This window comes from Neolamprologus brichardi, chromosome 17, assembly GCF_056152115.1.
Source record: "Neolamprologus brichardi isolate AB-2024 chromosome 17, ASM5615211v1, whole genome shotgun sequence".
NCBI lineage: Eukaryota > Metazoa > Chordata > Actinopteri > Cichliformes > Cichlidae > Neolamprologus > Neolamprologus brichardi.
The window spans coordinates 17,683,342-17,704,156 of NC_142120.1; the positions used below are offsets into that span (position 1 = coordinate 17,683,342).

The following is a 20,815-nucleotide window of genomic DNA, read 5'->3' on the forward strand; positions in this document are numbered from 1 at the left end:
ACACACTTTGCCCTTGCATCCATCCCCGTGTTGTCTTTAGGCCTTAAACACACAATTGTTTTTGTTTTACTTCAGTCATTCTTGGTGAGCTGCAGCAGATGTTAGCGACACAGAAAGTTACTGCATGTGAGTGTGAGGACGCCAGATGTGGCTTCACTTTAGGGTGTGTGCAAACTGCACCAAGCAGCCCGGTTTGTGCTCGTTTTGAAAGTGGAACATAAGCTAAATATTTAGTCCATTTTTAGTTTTAGCACATTACTCAGTGCAAGTGTGGAGAGACTGAGGAGAAAGTATCAAAAACTACTGAAGATCCGTATATCTGTCGGGATCCACAGACTCCGTTTATGTATGACATTGAGAAAATTTCATCCTTGTTGTGTTTTCATTACCCAAATATTAGATTTTAGCATCCTTTTTAAACCAGATGTTCTGCTCTTCTGACAGAGCACACCCTTTTATAACCTGAATCTTTCAATCACACGAGACGCTAACAGGCCCAGTCATCCATGCAGAGTTCACCACATGTGTGCAAGTGTGCGTCAGCCTGCATGACTTTTCACTGAAGCATGCGTCTGCTTGGAAAGCATCCACCCCAGGAAAACTTTGCTAACAGGGGAATCAAGATCAGCAACGCGCCCAGGACGGTTCACTATAGGGTGCACAGCAAGACCAGCGCCGGCCCAGATTTTACCCCGAATCCAGCAACAAACCGGATAAATAGAGCTTTAGGAGAGATTATCTTCAAATGAATCCCTAAATCTTCGCACATCAACACAGTGTTGAAGAAGTTTGTGTTGTTGGGAGAAAATCAGAGGCTCGAGAGAGAGCTGGAAGAACTCAAAGTATGTGTGAGTAAGGGTGAAGGAGTTCAGATGGAGAGGTGTGAGTGTAATGGTCAGTGTTAGCAGTGCAGAGATGGAAAAAGTTAGGAGCGTGCTGACCCAGTTTTTAAGAAGGAAATGCACACAAGATGAGGGCCAGCTGTGCTTGTGTTTAACAGAAACACTGCCTCCCTGCTGCGTCTGACTACAGACAGACCACACAATGATTTTATTATCGTACCAATATTTTGACCTGTGGAAAAAAAAAATATATATATATATATATATTTTTTTTTTCTTGGGGCTTGGTACCCAATGTCGGGTGGGGGTGATGATATCTCCCCCCTGACCTGTTGTCCTGGTCAGGGGGACAAGCTGTGAGAGCAGTCCCTTCTTCCAAATGTTGGAACACTGAGCCACTTGTTGTTTTGCTGAGTTTTTAATTTTTGCAAATTTTTTATAACTAACGTGGAAGCGAACAATGACAGCATGCGATTGATCACTAAGACTTTTCGTTATAATGTACTTTTGCTAGCTAAACCTAAACACCGCTCTGAGGCGTAACCACAACAGTGAAAGTCACAATTTTTGGTCCATTACTTTAACGTTTAAACTCTGACTATCTCATGAGTCCAAAGTTGTTATTATTATGCTGTATTATGGTTTAAAAATGTAAAGTACAGCTTGCTGCTAATAGGTTTTTCCTCAAAAGCATCGGAGCTTTACAGTATTAACTGTTTTCACAAAAACAAAAAGTCTTGTATTTTTACTGCAGTTTGTTGCTGTTTTCTTGAAAAGCAGTATATTTTTTATTATTAATAAGAAGCTTTTAGTAAAAAATAGTCTGTGTGGAAGATATAAAGCATTTGTCGGGGACTGTTTTCAGCTGTGGATTAATACCTAGTGTTTGCTTCAGCAAAGACAGGGTTTTGGGCAACAGCAGAGCTTCATGAGAGAAGAATAAGATGCAGATTATCAGGCAGAATCGGTTCACTCTTGGTCTGTTTATGACATTTGTTGTTCTCATAGGTTCCACTGTAAAAACAGGCTAAATAAATACAGGCTGATATCATTGCCTGCTCTCCGCTGAAGTCATTGTGTAACATCTGGACGGTCGGTGGGGGAAGAGTGGGGGTTGCACAGATGATAGGTCAGTATGACAGGGAAAGAGTGGAAAGTGTGTGTCAGTCTGTGTTTGTGGGGGTTGAAGTTGGAACTTTTTGGGAAGCTGTTAGAGACAGGCAGAGGGGTTGGCGGGGGGAGGGGATGGGTTGGGTTTTACTCGTCAGGAGACCCTGAAACGGTTTTTCCATTTGTCTTCTTGTGGGTCTGTTTGTGCCGCCTCCGTGCTGCACACACGCATTTCCAGTACCATCACTGCATGCTTCAGAGAGCAGCTGACTCACAGCTCTGAACTTTGACTCGGGATGTTTTCCATTCCGGGACCTCAGAGATTCCCATTTTGAACACATTTCCTGTCGCGTCTCCATTTAACTGCTGACATTAAGGCTTTTTTTTTTTTTTTTTTAAATAATTCAGCCTGAAACATTAATGAGGTCTGAGGCCGCTGTGTTAGACAGGAAATGGATGTTAACCTCTGGAAACCTTTATTTTGAAATGGATCCGCTGCAACTTTTGCAAAGTTCAGATGTTTTTTGTCTTTGTGTTTGTTCATACGTGGGTGGAGGGTAAACAGCCTTTCTGGACTTCATGCCTGCTGTTATTCTCTCTCACATCCTGCTGTTTACATCCGTTAACCGTCTCTCCGCCCTACCATTATGTGTAAAAAGAACAAAGTCTGATATGTGATAATATCACTGCTGATGCTAATGCAGAATGTTTTGTGTGCTGGAACAGTTTCTCTAATTTAGGGCACAGAGTCTTCCTTCAGATTCACCCACAGTATCTGATTAGTCTTTGTGACCTCTGAGCAAGTGCAGAGCATAAAATCTGCTTTAGGATTGCTCAAAAGCTGCATTTAATAAATCTTTTTACCATAAATTACTCAGTCAACTATATCGTAAACCAATTGTTTGGTTATGTAGCCTGTAAAATGTTAAAAGTGCTCATCACACACAAAAATAGAATAAAAAGTAGAGTAAATCCTCTCTTTTCAGAAGCTGTTAGTTATTTTTAGGTTTAAACAATTATTTGATCAGAAGAATTGAATGAGCATTTACCCCTTACTACACCTTTGTAGTACCAAGTCAGACCCCTTTTACCTTCAGAGCTGCTTTAATTATTTGTGGCAGGGATTCAACAATGTGCTGGAGACAATCCTCAGAGATTTTGGTCCATGTTGACATGAGAGCATCACACAGTAGCTGCACATCCATGATGTGAATCTCCCGTTCCGCCACATCCCAAAAGTGCTCTGAGATCTGGTGACTGTGGAGGCCATTTGACTTCAAAGAACTTAGTGTTCGAGAAGCCAGTTTGAGATGGTCTGTGGTTCGTGTTGTGTTACCTTGCTGGAAGCAGCCACTGGAAGATCGATGCACTGTCATAAAGGGAAGGACCAATCTGGTCATTCTCCTCTGACCTCTGGCGTTTTCACACAGAGAACTTCCGCTCACTGGATATTTTCTACTTTTTTGACCATTTTCAGGAATCCCTAGCGATGTTCATGTGGGAAAACCCCACTAGACCCTCCAGACCAGCCTGCCTGACAACAATTCCAAAACATTCAAAGTCACTGAGTTGCTCTCATGTGATTGGCTGATATTTTTTTTCTGTCCTCACTGCCGACTGGTTGTTTTTTAATCTGTTTTATATAGTCTCAATAAGGGATTTCACTGTTAGTCCACCTCTTAGTGCTTTGTTTCACATTCTGCAAGGCTAATGTTAACTCTTTACCTCTTGAAAGCCTACGAGGAGTAATCCCTGAAGCTCATATTTCCAGCCTGCTTCCAAGACAGAGTGAGTGGGTTTGGATCAGTTAGCCAGGGGGATCTCTGCCCCCTCCTACCCTCGTAAAAACCCGGAAACTATTCTAATGGTCGACAAACCATGTCGTTATTGATTCATACTGAGGTGTCAAAACGTGTCATTAAGGGTAGAGTTGAGGTTGTCAGATGTTGTTTTTGTGGGGAGAATGGTTAAAAGCTTTTGTTTACATGCTTAAAAAATCCAGTGTTTACAGAGGCTTTTAAAAACTTGTGCTATCCTATAAATTACCATCATGTTTGGGACAGTCCTGCTTCAGAGGCTCAGGCCCTAACCCGAGGCTGGAAGCAAAAAAGGCCCAAAAGCTTTAAGTGGCAGTTCCTGCAGTGCAGACATACAAAAAGTGCTTCTTTCAGCAGTCAGAAGAACTATAAAAAAGGCTGTGCTGCTCAGTGCTGGGCAGTTCGTCAGATTTTAAAAGCTTTGTAATTGATAACAGCCCCCTGTGAATGGAAATAAGCTGATTAGAGCAGTAAGCATGGAAACTGTGAGGTTAGAGGCCAAAAACCCCAAATGAACCAAAAGGTTTTGTGTTTGAGGGAGGATTAAATTGATAAAGTTTTAAAAATGATAACATCTAATTCTTTGTTTTAAATGATAATAAATTTAATGTGTTAGAGGTTTTGGCATCCTGTAACATTTTTTTCAGTTCTAAGTACCCATGACTGCTTAGAAAAGCTGAAAAAGTTTGAATTTGAATGAAAATAGTCATTATTTGTGCTTCTAATCATCCAGGCATCCTTGACAGCTGCTGGTTTTCTGCCTTCCTCTGTTATTATCCTCTCTTATCCCCTGGTGCACTCGCTGCACCTTTGATTACCAAAAAGGGGGGGTTAGCGAATCAAGGTGGGATCGATGTCGGGAATCTGGGCCAGGGAGTGTCTCTATGTCCTTATCGGTGTGAGAACCGGATTGTGTTTCTCTTGGAATGAAGAGGTTTTTGTCAAACAAGGTCGTTTCTGGCCGAGCTTCACATCTCTTCAAATTCCCTCGTGGCTGTGGTGAGACGGCTGTGTGTTTGTGTGCCTGCGGATGAAGCTTAAACAGGTGGATCTCTGTGAACTGTATCGCTTGTTTTACGTCAAACAGTTTGTTAAAAGTGATGGAAGCTGCATCCTGTGAGTCCTCCCGGCTGTCTGGACATGTGGACTCAGTGCTGGGCTCACCTCCTACTGCCACCTCCCCCCTCAGATAAGATCCAGATAGCCGAACCTCTCCAAGGTCTGTGATTTGTCCTGTTGTGCTAACACAGAGAGTATCAATGCCACAGCGCGGACAGCATACCAGGATCAAGCCCAGTGCTGCAGAGACAGGTTTAAAGTGGTTCCAGACTGATTTATGATCCTGCTAACCATCACGTGTATCTAATTAAACTAATTTATCTGTTCTGAAAGACATTTGTGTTGGCCTGATCCAGTGCAGTTTGTTTTTTGGTTTTATAATAGCATGCAGGGATTTATCTCAGTCTTCAGACATCTAGTTGTGTTTGGTGACTCACTAAAATGTAACTGCAGAGAATCATTCCCTGTCTCATTCCCTTTTTTTAAATGAGATCTTCCCAGGCTAGTCAGGTGTGACTGCTGTGATTCACATTTTCAGTTGTTAATAGTTTATTTCACTGCAGATTAAACTACCTTAACCAAACAAATTTGAGCTGATTAGCTCTGAAAGATTCATGATAAACTAAGAGGACTAGCCACAACTATTTACCGTAATCTCTCCAGAAGGAGAATGTAAGGTACCTTGATAATAATGCTGTTGTTTTGTCTTTATGCAACACTTCCAGGTGATCTTATGTGCGTTTCAGTTACCATAGCAAGCATAAAGAAAAAACTCCCTGTTAACAGGAAGAAACCTCCAGCTCTCCAGATTCTCTGAATCCTTTGATGATATTGTGTAATGTAGATAATGAAATAATTGAGGAGCATTATTTTGAAATTGTTCCACAGTTTGTAGACACAGTTTTTGCAGATTGGTGCACGTCTGCTCTTTATAGTACTTTTTACATTTCTGGCCTTTTGTTCCCAAGTCTCAGCTTTTTTTTGACACATGTCTCTTGAAATTATAAATTTTTCCCAGTTTAATGTTTTCTGTGTTTAACAGTGAATAATATTTGGGTTTACTAGGACAGAAGATGATTTCATTCTATTTTTTTCTATTTTCTAGTTTTAGGAAGTTTCCCACCTTTTTTGGAACTGGGGTTGGAGAAAGGTTTATAAGCTCAGTTTTTTTGGGTGATGAACGAGGGTTAACAGTGGTTACCATGCTTTACTCACTGGACATCGTAAGAGAAATGAAACACAATAAAGCACATAGTTCATACTCATCAGAGCTTGAACACTTTCTACATTTGTCTTTGGTCAAACGTGTGCATGAAAGACAGATTACAAGTGTAAACTTTAAAACATAATAAGCCTTTTAAGCCAAAAACAACGTTTTCTTTTATAAAATAATGTAAAAAATAAAAAAATTTGTAGGGGACAGTTGGATTTTTTTTAGATTAAAAATGGCAGACGTGCACAAATATTATTCACATCATTATCGGTGTCATGTGTGACAGACTGCCTCTGAGGTCATCGATGAGTGTTTAAAGGTTGTACTTAGTGGAGAGCAATCTCTGTTCTTTGGCTGATAAATGCTGTGCACGTGTGCACACTTTAGCTAAGTGTTAAAACTGCTTGTACGCATTGTTATCATTCCAGGGGGGAGTTTCACTCATTGCTAAAGTGCAGTTACCACAGCGGCTGAGGACCAAATATCCAAATATTCAAAGTGTTTTGGGAATTTCACCAGAGGGCCCACATTAGGAGGATCAAACTAGAGGGTGGGGGAACCAGATTTTAAGAGAATTTGAGAGCAAGTGGGGAAAGTGAAGTTAGAGGAGAAAGCCTCGCTTCTCTATCTCTTAATGACTGCATAGCAGGACACGATAACAAAATGATGCGTTAGTCAGATAGAAGATTCCTGTAGATGAAAGTTCAGGTCTTCATTCAACCTTTTGCACTGGTTATCGGTTGATAATTGGACACGTGTTGGTTATTAGTGACAGTAAAGCGACTGGGACAGATAATCGGGATCCACATCAAACTATTGAGTCATTCAGTTGGTGCTGATACACAGACGCGTGTACTTTATTAGGCTGTCATCAGCAAAAGTACACACAGCTGAGTCCAGGGCAAGGTACACACACAAACACACACACACACACACACACACACACACACACACACACACACACACACACACACACACACACACTCAGTCAGCTGGACACACACTAGAGGAGGGGGACGGTGGGGCCTGTGTGGTTTTAGTGTAATTTATAGTTTGTAGGCATCTGGTTTGGGCTTTAAGGGGAGGAGGGGACATCATCAAACTTTCCTCGAGCTTTAGGATCTGCTCATTAAGGGTTAAAACAGATGCACATCGTACTTTACAGAAGAATTACAGACCTGGAAGGACATTCCTCTCCTCCCTCTGTTAAATTAGCTGCTAACCGGTGATCAACACAGATGTCGAGGCTTACCACTCGCTGTTCTGCCTGGCAACTGGCTAGTGTGCAGTGGACTGGATATTTCTTAAATCCCACTGGTTTTATTTTATTTTCTAGCATTTAGATGTAGGGTTGCTGTGGCTCATTTTCAGTTGGTCGTGGAGTCATGTATCAGCCATTACTGGTACTCAGTATTAAATTAATAAGATATATTCCTCATTGTGATGAAGATGCTGGGATTATTGTTTTAGGCTTGATTTAAACTTTCTTACGTTTCTAAAAAGCCAAACTGCTTTGCTGTTTAGCTTTCTTTGTGCTCTGTTAGCTCTCATGCTAGCAGTTGCTACTCATGCTAGCAGTTGCTACTCATGCTAGCAGTTGCTACTGAGGTAACTCAAACCAAAAGCACATAACTGAGCCAAATTTCGTATGAGTGAATGCCTATTTAGTACATATTTAGTACATCAGGGGAAATGTGCTTTCCCCTGATGGTTGGAAAATGGTTGCTGACAAAGATGGAGCTGGGTCAAAAACTTCCTTGTGATTGTTATAGTCACCAACAAGCTACAATCTCCTGTAGTTTGCGCTGAAGATGCAGATTTCTGTAAACACTTGCCAGCTATTTGCCAAATCTTGAAAAAGTGCAACTCAAGACGCAGAATCTCTGCCTTCAAAGTAAAAGTTGCGCCCTTTGAAAGATTCTGGTTGCAGCGGTAAGGCACAACTTTTATTTTGAAGGTAAACTTTTCTCAGTTTCATTCTGTAAGCAGTTGGTGACCATTTGCAGACAAGTCGCCATCCTCCAAGCAAACTAGCAATATCCGCAAATTCTACCAACATGTTGCCAACTGGTAGAGAAGTACACATTTTCCCTTAGCAACAGGTGGTTGCCAGAGGGTTTGCTGACTGGTCTCTAGCCATATGTGAAGTAAACAGCTGTAAAGATATTAGTGTTATGGTCTGTCTCCACGGTGCTGTCTGTGTGCCACTTCTGGTGTAAAGTGAAGAAACTCTTTAGCTTGTTGGCATTAATCTAACACAGTCACGGTCAATTTGAAACAGCTCAAACTCCAAAGTGTTTATCTAGCTCGTGTGTCCCAGTTTGGTGCTTTGTCTTCATCCCGTTTCCTTTGATGTGATCCTGATATATGAAAAATATTGTTCGGCTGCTGGCTGTGTTGTCTCTCTCTTTGGATGACAGGGGATTTCTGCGGACGGCACGGATGTCTCATCACAGCTCGAGACATTATCTGTCTTCATTTCCGCCTCCACTGACAGATTTCATCGCGACTTCAATTAAAAGATTGCGATCTGCGCCGTCAGCTGAGTCCTCTGCTTGTTTCTGTGTGTTACATTAAAAACATTATTATGAAAAATATGAGGGCAGCCTCTTTATTATCACCCCTGCTCCCTCAGATGAGTCAGTAACCTGCTGATTCTTGCTCTAGTTCTAGTGTAATCTCCCAATTTTCCCATTTTGGCTTCAGCTCTCGTGGTTTTTTCCCAGCTGGAGAGCGTCGGGTTACAGCCAGCCCTAAATTACACCTCTCTGTTGGGATGCAGGGGACAAAGAGGTTTCTGTTGTGCGTGATGAGCTACACCCGGCCAGTGACCTATGCTGCAGCCCAGTCTCACACACAACCATCACCACAAACTCCCACAGCAGAAATGACAGGGAGCTCATAAAGCCTCACTGTGTGCCTTTGGTGTGGTTCTGTTTTCAAGCAGGCGGAGTTGGACCTCTCCCATTTCCTGTTCTCCAGAAAGAGGAGGATATATTTGTTTCTGAGCCTCCATGTTTGTTTATTGACATTTTTTAAACTAAAGTTAAGGTAATAAAAGCTGATTATTTTTTTTTTTTTTTTTTAGTTTGTTTCAGTGTCATTGTGACACTGGGGTGGTTTCAGATGTCCCATAAACCAGACCTTCTCTTGTAAACATGGATTTGCACCGTATGTAATTACTCCTCCTCCCTGAAAGCTAAAAAAACACACCCACTGTTTTTTTAGGTTTTGTTTTTTTCCGGCCTTATTGTGATTTTAATGCTTTGTCGTCGTCGTCCCCCCCCCGGAAGCAATATGCTAACATTATGCTTAAATAAACGCAGTCACATGGCTTAAGCTACTATGTTAGATGTGGTTATGTTTAAGGTAATGAACCTCGTATCGTCGAAATTCTTAGTATGATAATCCTAAAATCTATACAAATCTAAAATTTGTGTGAAAGTACAAAAATACAGTCTAATTTCTATGTTTTAGGAATCTTGGTTCAGCAGATATAGCCTCACTACAGTTGCTGTGCATCTGCAAGTCACTTTTCAACCCACCTTCAACCCCAGATCTTTCTTTTCATGTTTTTTCTGACTCTATCAAAGTCATCGTCAGCGATGCCTGCTTTTTTGCTCGTGGTATACAAGGACAGGGAGGTCCCAGAACAAAGTCATACCGCCAAATATAAATCGCTGTAAATAGAAATGAGGATAGTCTTTGAACTGTAGCGTTATCATTATTATTTATATTTAAAATGATTATTATTACTGTAATTAACACCCAGATCTGTCAGTGTTTTATGTGTTTACTTGTTTAAAATGGTTTAAAGTAATAAGATGCCTCTCGGTAATGCTGCTGCTGCCAGGAGATGCTGGAATGAGGGTAAAGCTGTAAATGTTTGTCTACAGTGTGCTTGGTTGTTCACGTTCTCTCTCTCTCTCTCTCTCTCACACTCACTCACACACACACACACACACACACACACACACACACACACATACACATACACAGTAATATATGTTAATATAATGGGTTGTTTCCACTTATATGCGCTGTTCTGGAGGTTAAAATAGAACCCACGGGTGTAAAAATGTGTAAATATTTGTCTTCCCTCTTGAATAGATTCACGGTGTGCTGTCGCTGTTTGCATTACACACACACACACACACACACACACACACACACACACAAGTTAAGCTCTCTCTTTCTCAGACTGTAATCGAAGCCGCATGCTTGGCATTTGGTCGTCCACCTTCCTCCTCTTTCCTCGTTTCCTGCATTTTGATTTCACTCTCTCTTTATCCCTCTTCTCATTCATGCACACATCTTTTTTTGTTGTCTGTTTTGTTGTTGTTTTATAACAGTTTGTCCAAACCATCGGTGTCGTTATAGGTTGTTTTCCTCGTCTTGCTCTTCACGTGTCTCTAATTTAAATGGTTTTCTTCTCTCACACTGGCCGAGTCCCATGTAGCTGAAACTGCAATTGGAAACCTGCTTCTTATTTTGTGTCCCAGCAGAACTTGAAGTTGCATCACAAATGTTTTTGAAGCAGCGAGTTCAAGTGAGGACAGGGCTGGAAAAGTTTAGCTTTGAGTTTGAAATGTATGCGATCCCTCAGGGTAACTGTACATCATTTCTGTTTCTTAAAAGAATGATATGATAATATATAAGCGCGATAAAACATCTCAAATAGAAAGCGTAGCAGACAGTAACACCAAAAGGAGATAAACAATGTACGGAAGTTCATCAGTGACAAAACTGCAGAAGATTTAGGATTTAAAAGTAAGAAAAAGGCGTGTTTGTCAAAATAAATCACATGTTTGTACATGCCGGTGTACTCCTAGTGCCAATTCCAGAAAAGAAAAGAGAAACAAGCGTTACCCACGGGAGGCAACACAAGAGGAAAAGAGTTACCCACCTACTCGGGTACTTGTGTTTTTTGCCAGTTTTTTCCCCAAACTGAATATGACGAGTTAATAAATAAATCTAAAAAGGACGAAAAACTGCACACATGATAAAAGTAATGGCCTGTATTTTTTCATAATCTTTGTAATCTTAATTTCCTCTTAGCAATTTTTATGCATTGAATAAGTGTTTTGCTAACATATATAAATCAGGCCTGCCTACTTTCATAGCCCAGCTCGATAACTGTGACAGGGGATGGGAGACCTTAAAAACACAAGATTATTTCCAGATTAAACTGCTTTAAATAGCTTTTATTTATGAGTGAGTGAGTAAGGGTAGAGCGTGGATGACTATCACTGTAAGTGTGCTGCAGAACTGAGGGGAGGAGGGAGCTTTTCCAGCCGAGCTCAGTGCGGAACAAAACAGAGGCACCAAGGGTAGACTATATTCAAACAGACTTACAGTAACTTTATTACCAGTTACTTTATTTTATATTGAATGAAAGTAATGCAGTTTTATCTTATTTCACAGTTTAGTTTGGCTGAAACGATAACTGCCTCCATGCCGGCGACTGCTGTAGCAGGAGGAATGATGTTTTCTGAATCCTGGCACCGACTCAGAAACGAACGATGTCATAACGTTCTGCAAATGTTCTGCAAAAACACTTTAACTACATGGTATAATAACTTCAGAACAGAACATTGTGATTCTATTTCACTTTTGAATCGGTGACACTAATGTTTGATATCCACCTTTTAAAGTTTGTGGCTTCTTGGCATCGACGTCCATATTTGAACCCGTGTACACTTCCATTTCTGTTAAATTGCTTCAATTATCCCTTCATACATGTACATGTAGTGTTTCTGGACAGACCGGATATAAACTGGCTGGTGGTTTTTCTAGAAACATTATACAACATTTGTTGTATAATAGCGACTGCGAAGTGAGGACTTCATGGTTTTATCCACTGTTTATTGCTTTAAACTGAGTTTGTTTGGGTTTATCTGATAGGATAAGACATCAATGTTCTGTTTTCCTTTGTCTTGGGGACCAAAACTTGGTGGTCTAGTCTGCATGTTTTCTGCATGCTGAGAGGAGCAGAGGAAGGCCTAATCTCCAGCATACTTTGCTTTGGCTGCCTTTTGTTTATTAAAGTCATAACAGCCAATCACAGGGGGGAGATCTACACATGCTCACCTGCCTAGGAGATAAGGAATGTGATGATGGGGGATCAAAGGCTGGGAGGAAGAGGGCTTGTCTGCAAACTTCTGTATGTGTTTGGTAAATGTGTCACCACACTGAGAATCAAACACACACTTAAAGAGAAGCTGTGATTAGTGGGGGAGAGGTTTGAGTATTTGATTGGCTGCTTTAGTCTTCTCTGAGGGAGAGCTGAGGGAAACCTCAAGGCAAGGTGCCAATAAAGAGTTTAATAGTCTGTAATTACAGACTGACGGCCGTAGGCTCCCGACGATGTGGCTTTATGTAATTATCTGTCTGATTCCTCCTGCATGTCTGTGACAGGAGTTCAAATTAAACATCCTCTGAAAATTCATAGTGCTTTATTTCTCCTCCCTGCAGCACTTCTCCGAGCTGCTGGACGACCTCTCGCAGGATGCTTTGCTGGGTCAGCTGCTCAGCGACCCCTTCCTGTCCGGGGGGAGAGACTCGGTGGAGTCCATGGAGGGAGACGATGACGCCGACCTGTCCCCGTCTTCCCCTCTTCCGCCCCACATCACCGCTGAGCACAGCTACTCGCTGTGCGGCGACAGCCGACCCCAGTCACCCCTGTCACACCTGACCGGAGAGCACGGCAGCGAAGCAGGTGAGATGCCAACACAAAGATTGTGGCTTTAAAGGACAACCAATCAAAAGCACCGGGGTGCTTGTCCTCAAGCTCACAGTGATTATTAATCACAGCTGTTGGTTTTAAAGACTTTTTATTTTTTGATACAAATCATATCGCTGGGATTAAAAGTGTAGTTAAAATGAACTTCACTGGGAGAAAGTGGAGTCTCACTGGTCTGGCCCACTTAAACTCAAAATATGTGGCTCGTGATGTAAAATCCCTGCTTTGATTCTCACGTCATCACACTGAGAATCAGACCAGAATCAGAAGAAGAAAGAATAAAAGACAGAAAACAGTCAAACAGCATCTTACCACTAAATCTGCTTTATCAAGGCTTTTATAGCTTTTATTGTGAAAGGACTTTAAACAAAAGTTAAAACTCAAAAGTTAAGATTGCTAATGAAGCATTAATGCTCTATAAACCAGTATTTGTTACCCGTTACTGTAATATTTATGGAGCTGCTCTACTACTGTTGTTGGTAAGTGTTGGTATTATTGTGTGCAGTGGTAGATAAACCTTAATCTAATCTAATCTCATTGGTAAAGAGCACTAACAGGAGCACGCTTTGCCTCCTCTGCAGCTGAGTCCGATGGCGATTCAGCCGAGTGGCCTATGGAGCAGGAGGAAGCCATTGAGAGCCTCCTGTGTGAGACTCCCTCCCTGCTCCCCACGCTCTCCCTCTCTCTGGCCACCGGTGAGGGGCCCCAAACCTCAGAGGGTTCGGCCCTGGCCCCTGCTGCCACCTCGGTTCAGGTCACAGTGAACCAGAGCAAAGCCATCAAGGTGAGAAACGATGGTTAAATCAGATATTTGTGCTCTTTTCTTCTTCTTTTTTTTAGTGTTTGTAACATTTTAACACCTCCTGTTTCTCTTTTCCTCTGTTTGAAGATAAAGGAGGAGAAAATCAGCCCTAAAATTAAACTGGAGCCTCATGAAGTGGACCAGTTCCTCAATCTCTCACCAAAAGGTCAGTTCTTTCCTCTCCTCTCTTTCCACCTGTTGCACTTCTGTAATGGTGTGCTACGAGGACCCCTGCTGGTGATTTGTTTAAATACCTCACATCTGAGTTTGAAAACCCCTGAGCATCAAAAATGCTTTCTAGATTTTAACTTTTATAATTTTTCTCTGTTTTCTCTGAGACTTAATGCATAGCTAACAATCCAGCCGCTGTGTTTTAGATCTGGAGTCTCTGCAGATGCCTCCCACTCCCCCGAGTTCCCACAGCAGTGACTCAGAGGGCAGCCAAAGCCCCGTTCACGCCCCGCCTGGCCTCTCCTGCCCCACATCCCCCACCAGCCCCCCTCCATCCCAGGCTGGCCTGAAGGTGTCACCACGAGGTGCTTCGTCCTCCCTCTCCAACTCGCCTCTGCTCACTGCTCCTCATGTAAGATTAAAGAAAAGCCCATCAAACCTCAAAGAGAGCAGAATAGCAGAGTAACGTGTTTCCAGCTGATGTAATTAAAATAACTGGGGTTTTTTTGCATAATTTTCCTGCTGTTTTTGCTCTGCAATCCATGAATATTACTGGACGTTCCACCTTTTCCACTCCTTTCATATCCCTTCTACAACCTAATGTATACGTACAGACTCTCGTGCCAAAAAAGAAGTTATAGTGTAAAATTTACAAGCATATTTTTAGACATCCTCCCTCTTTACAAAGTTGTAAACAATGTTAATATTGATTATCTGTTGTTTCCTGTAGAAACTGCAGGGTTCTGGGCCACTGATCCTGACCGAGGAAGAGCGCCGCACGCTGGTGGCTGAAGGTTACCCTGTTCCCACCAAACTCCCGCTCACCAAAGCTGAGGAGAAGGCACTTAAGAAGATCCGCAGGAAGATCAAGAACAAGGTGCCGATGTAGAGCACAGTTTGTGTTTTGGATGATCTGAGCAAGCGTCCATGATCACAAGAGTCTAAAAGACTAGGAATATGTTTAGTGCAAGTTAGAACAAAATAGTTTAAAAAAAAACAAGAAAATATTTGTCATGTCAGGCGAATTTCAGATTTTTCTACTTTTTCTGATTCTGTTTCCTTCACCATCTCTCAGATTTCAGCTCAAGAGAGTCGCAGGAAGAAGAAGGAGTACATGGATGCTCTGGAGAAGAAGTAAGTCCTTTTTTCCTCTTTCTTCTTATCATGTGAAAAACAATGTCAGGATCACTACAAATAACAAACAGCTATTAATGCTGCATAAACTTTAGTGTCCCCTTTTAGAAAAAATGTTAGGTCATCTAAAGTATCCACATTCAAACATCATCAGGGTGAATCTCGGCATTACCGAGGTGTGCAGAGTGAAAGCAGCTGTTCTTAAACTACAAATAAATCATGCTAGAGTCAGAACAGGGAGAAAGTGGTGCTGATGAATGAACGGCGTTCAGTCACTGACCCTGCAGTACTGCTGTCTGACCACAGGGTGGAGACCTGCTCCAACGAAAACAGCGAGCTGCGCAGGAAAGTGGAGACTCTGGAGTGTACAAACAAGTAAGAGCAGCACACACGGACTCACAGTCTTAACCTCGTATAGGATTGATTTATTGCACAGTAACGGACCCATTTTAGACCCTTAACTTCTGAAACTACATAAAAATATAAAATTACCACATAGAAGTTAATTATTTCCTGCAAGATGCTTTTAAATTGCCCCTATTGGTCAAACATCAAATTCTCCCTCCTCTTTTGGCCTAAGGTAGGTAAGTAAACTGTCTTCAGAAGCACTTCCAGCAGTTCCAACGAGGAATTTTTCTGAATTAGAGAACGCGAGCACAAAAACAAAAGGATAAATGAGGTGGTAGTCCAGTTATTTGGGCTCTTTATAGATTCAGCTTGTCAGTGGCGACACAGATGAGTGAGCGACAGGGGCGATGACAAGTGTGTCATAAAGACTCTGGGATGGTGACAATCAAAACACCAGGAAAGTCACGAGGGAGGACGGGTTCACACCTAAAAATGTCCCTCCCTGGGCGCGTGCTGGATTTAACACATCCTTGGGGATTTGGCTTTTTTTCCCTCTCCCTCTGTCTTTGTGAATCTCTAAAGGCATCTGTTTTTATTTCACGCAGTGCAGCTGAGAAAAGCACAGAGAATGAGTGGGGAAACACTGACTCGCTTTTATTATTTGCAAATAGAGCTGAATCAAAAGCTCCCCGTGGATGTGTTCAGCTGCAATTTTGCATCCATGCATAATCATGAGGCTATTTTAATGTGAAAAGCTCACCCTGCATCGGATAGACAGCGCTGTTTGCTCTCGTTATGCATGGATGAACCGTGCGTGCACCCACTGAGTGCACTGTGTTAAGTATAGCTGCCTGGAACACAGCTGTTCTGGGGCTTGTTTTGCACTCAGTGGTTAAAGTGGGCTTTGCTGTCAGTGTCAAAAACTTAATGAACCAGTTGCATGCGTGGTGTGAGTGTGTGTTTTTTATTCTGGGACACCTGGACAGCCAGCTTATGTTGTCGTTAAGCTTAGTTCCTTATTTAATGAAGCAAACGAGAAAGCAAAATTTCAGAAAAATGTTTGACTTGTGCAAAAATAAACAGCAGATTCTTCACTAAAGTGCAAATTCTGGATTTTATAATAAGGATGCTGATGTAATTTACTGCGATATCATTCACATTAACATGCAGAATGTGTGGACGCACAATTCAATCAGTTTGCATAACTTTTATAGACTGTATATAAAAGATGGAAGCCACCATGAAGTCACCCAGTGGGTTTGTACTCTATTTTGAAGCTTGCCACCTTGTTGTTTTTAGTGCCATTAAGGCAATTCCTTCAAAAAAGCTCAAACAACACAAACAAAGAAGAATGGTACAGTTAAGCAACTCCGATTAGCAAATACAAGGCCCGGTACTAGTGATGGGATTTCCGGCTCTTTTTAGAGAACCGGCTCTTTCGGTTCGGCTCACTAAAAAGAGCCGGCTCTTTCGGCTCCGAACCGGCTCTTCAGGTTGTTTTGTTGCTTTAATTAATTTATTATTAACAATAATATAAAATTATGCACAAAAGGAATTACTAACGTAAAAAAAGTGGTTTTATTTATATATGTTTATATATAAATATATGCGGTGGCCCCTAGAGACAAAATTATATTATTATTATACACAGACACTCATATATATTCAAATAATTTAAAAACAATGTTCATTTACCTGTTACTACACCACACCAAATCCAAACACCTAGCATCCTGGAGCACTTCTGTTGTCTTTTGTACGTGTTTTGGAGTTTGTACGTGTTTTTATGTGTTTTTACGTGTTTTGGAGTTTGTACGTGCTTCAGGGTTTGTACGTGCTTCAGAGTTCGTACGTGATTTGAAGTTTGTATGTGCTTTGTCTGTAGGGGCCACCGTAAATATACTTTTATTTATTCACTCCACATAAAATGTAATAACTAAATCATATAATACAAAAATCAACTATTCACATTTCAACTTTTAACTATTTAAATTTTCAGCTTTTTCCTTTTACAAATTTAAAGTGAAACAACACAAACCACTGCAAACCACAACACAATTAAATATAAATTATAATATGAAAACAAAAAGAACATGCATATTCTCTGTCATATGGACCTGCATGAATAAACTTTCTGAATCCTTTATCATCCGCAACTGAAAATAGTTGTGGATGATTACTATACCTTTCTAATGTGATGTTGTTGTCCCTGCCTCTCTTTCTCTCCTTCTGGCTCTGTTCCTGTGCTACTGAGTGTAACTACCGCCCCTCCCCCCTCTGCCCAGCGTAAAGCACAAGGCTCGCGTGCTGAGTGAAGCAGAAAAAAAGTGCGAGAGAGAGGCTGAGAGAAAGAAAATAAAACAACAAAAAAAACACGTGACGGCTCGCGATAAGGAGCCGGCTCGCGTCGTTCACGTCGAAGAACCGGCTCTAAGAGCCATCTCGTTTGCGAACGACCCATCACTACCCGGTACACAACTACAGCTCCCCCATCTGTCAATCACAGCAGCCAATATCTGGATAAATAATATTTATAAAATAAAAACCCCACCATGCACTTATGGTGGGGGTAATGAATGGGAATGGGGGTGGGGGTGGGAGACTGTCAATCAAACCCCAAAGTGTAAAACATGCTTATTACTACTGTAAAAATTTACATTTTAACGTGGAAGTCTATGGGATCTGACTCACTTAGGAAGTCGGCCTCAAGTGGCCAGATGAGGAACTGCAGCTTTCTGATGCTTCCACAGTGGCTTAATTTTTCAGTCCTGGAGATGGCAGTACATATTACAACAATGTTTTTTTGTTTTTCTAAACAAAACAGAACAAATCAGCACACACATAACAACTAACAATGTCTTTGCATGTTAAAAAATTAATAAAGAAACAAAAGTAAAAAAAAATATGGAGAGGTTGTTCAATGAATAGACATTGTATGTCTGAAATGATAAGCTGATCCTTTCTCCCCTGAGAAATAAAATTTTAAGCTTTCTTTTAAAAATATCTCATGGATCGTGTCATGTCAGTGCGTTCTAAGCTGTTTGCTTTCATTTCACACTTACATTCAGTTACACTTACACTGAGTGTAGAGACAGAAACAGCTGACAAAAAACATCAAGGTAGGAAATTTAAAAATAATCATAGAAAACCAACAGATTTAAAGGATCGAGGTTAACTGGGTTAGCCGTGTCAGGTATTATGTTGTGTGTTTTTAGCTCTATTGTTGGTTTCTGGTCACGAGTTCTAGCTTAGACACATTGTGTAGTTGTTTTTTTTTGTATGGCTAACCCTCTTAGCACTTTGTAAAGAGAGGCTTTAGAAACTGGGCTCATACTTTGGTGTCCCGTGGTGCGAACGCCGTTTCCAGCACTTTGACAAAACTGAGAAAATGTTCGAGGTAGTCTTCAGCGTTGACACACAGACCCACAAACAACTCTAAGCCAGGAGTCGGTGTGTTTTGTGGTCACCGAGTTCAAAAATGAGTCGGAGGAAATGTAAAGTGAGGCAGGTGTTTTATTGTGCTAAGCTGTAATGGTTTGCACTCTCTTTACACGATACGTTAAATGCAGATTGTCTATATGGTGAAAAAAGCATACACGATGCACTCAGGTGTGTGTGTGTAACCTGTGTGTGTGTGTGTGTGTGTGTATTTCTCCTCAGGTCTCTCCTGCAGCAGCTGCAGTCTCTCCAGGCAGCCGTGGCAGGAAAAGTTTCCAAGTCCTGCAGGATGGTTGGCACCCAGACATCATCATGCTTAATGGTACGTGTGTGTTTGTGTGTGTGTGTGTGTGTTTGTGTATTAACAGAGATTGTGCTGATGAAACATTGATTAAAATATTGAATTAGAAACATCTGCTCCCATCATTCATTAGCAGCGCAGCATTATGTGTGATTCATAATTTATTTGCCTCTCCCTCCCTCCCCTCTCTCCACCCTTCTCCTTCTTCTTCTCTTTGTGTTTGTCTCTCTGTAGGTGGTTGTGTTGTGTTTCACGCTGTTTTTGGGGAGTTTTTATCCCAGCAGCTTTACACCACGCTCAACCATCACTGAAACGGGCCTCGCTTCCAAACAGCTGGATGTCAAAGAGTCCTACACAGCTACAGGTAGTCACACTCACCAACCCGCACTCTATACACATGTTTAATACACCTTACTCAGCGTAGTTACAGCGTGATTTAGCAAAACAGATGAACAGCTTTGCTTTAATCATGCCTAAAGTAAATGCAAAAATATAGTATTGCTGGGACGGTTAAATATTAATGTAAATAAGAGAGGAAAGTATGAATATATTGTACTTGACATAGTCGGGTTTTCTCCATGAAAACAAAATAAAACTGAACAAAACAGCAAAATATGAACACAAATAAATACCCCAGATGTTTTTCAAAGATGTTTGCTAAACAGCTTTTTGCTGGCAGGGCAGAGAGATGAACTTAGATGAACTTTAGAAAAGTTGATGGCATTTTGTGTTCCCGACTTTTTCCTGCTTCCATCAAAAACATACAATTGTACATTTGTCCAACGCCTCTCAATTAGAGACTATTACCATGGTTACACTGATACTTTGATTACACAGAAATCTTTATATTTTCCATATGAAGCCGTATATTCATGCGTGTGGAGCTGAGACGAGTGGACACACACCCACAGTTCGAGTCACCGTTCCTGGAGATTTCAGCTTAAGTGACCTGCCCTGCTGTTTCCATTGTAATGAATCATTAGTTCCCAGCTATTAAACTTTGGTGGTCCATTATAACATTGCTGCTAATCAGATGCCTCCTACAGCCACAGAGACTGATTAGTGGCGTTGACCTTTCACTGCATCCTCTCTGCTTCCTCCCACATGCACGCACTTTTTCTTTTGTAAGAGAAACCAGATATAATTTTCTTAACAATCAATTTCAGTTTCCTCTCCCATCCTGCCCACACGCACACACACACACACACACACACTCACACACACAAACAAACCCACAGGCTGCACAGTCTTTTCACCAGGCAGACAATAACATGTGGTGCTACACAGTTATAAAGTGTGTGTGGGCTGGTGTGTGAGTGAGTGTGGAACTAAAAATGATTTTCCTGACACCACACAGTCATACTTTCTCCTCACAAAAATTAGGCACTAATAAGCACTTATCCCCAACTTTTAGTTAAGTCGAGGAGTCTGTTATCGACTTTCGAAGACGAACAGCCGCACCTCCTCGGCCTGGGTGGTGAATATCCCGACCAATGGGAGGACACGCCAGCCGTCGTGATGGCAGCGTGGCGTCGCTCAGAGCAGCAGAAACTCGGGGTTGAGCCCACCAGGATGGAAACACACCCACCTTTCAGGAATAAAAGCAACGACACACAGACGTCAAAAAACCTGCTCCTTGACCTGCACAGGTAAACACACAGCACGATGAGGAGTACTCGGATGATGACGATGGGAGTAAACAGAATACCTGAACTCGATCAAAAGAAAGAGTTCACCCACTTTAACTTTCTTGATAAGATTAAAACCTCACTTTTCTCACAGATTTACCATAGATACAATTTTAATTATGATGCTTGTGTAAACGCAGATAACCATGA

General features: G+C 41.5%; 1 protein-coding gene across 1 annotated transcript in view; it reads left to right on the forward strand.

The window, feature by feature from the left end:
* The window catches only part of creb3l2 (cAMP responsive element binding protein 3-like 2), a 36,660-nt gene that overhangs the window by 12,767 nt on the left and 3,078 nt on the right, over positions 1-20,815 (forward strand). Inside the window, exons 2-11 of the mRNA XM_006780905.3 lie at positions 12,516-12,759; positions 13,365-13,567; positions 13,673-13,751; positions 13,963-14,168; positions 14,487-14,633; positions 14,832-14,890; positions 15,197-15,265; positions 18,899-18,998; positions 19,212-19,341; positions 20,392-20,626. Of these exons, the coding sequence (XP_006780968.1) occupies positions 12,516-12,759; positions 13,365-13,567; positions 13,673-13,751; positions 13,963-14,168; positions 14,487-14,633; positions 14,832-14,890; positions 15,197-15,265; positions 18,899-18,998; positions 19,212-19,341; positions 20,392-20,626 (1,472 nt within the window). The remainder of the gene's footprint in view (positions 1-12,515; positions 12,760-13,364; positions 13,568-13,672; positions 13,752-13,962; positions 14,169-14,486; positions 14,634-14,831; positions 14,891-15,196; positions 15,266-18,898; positions 18,999-19,211; positions 19,342-20,391; positions 20,627-20,815) is intronic.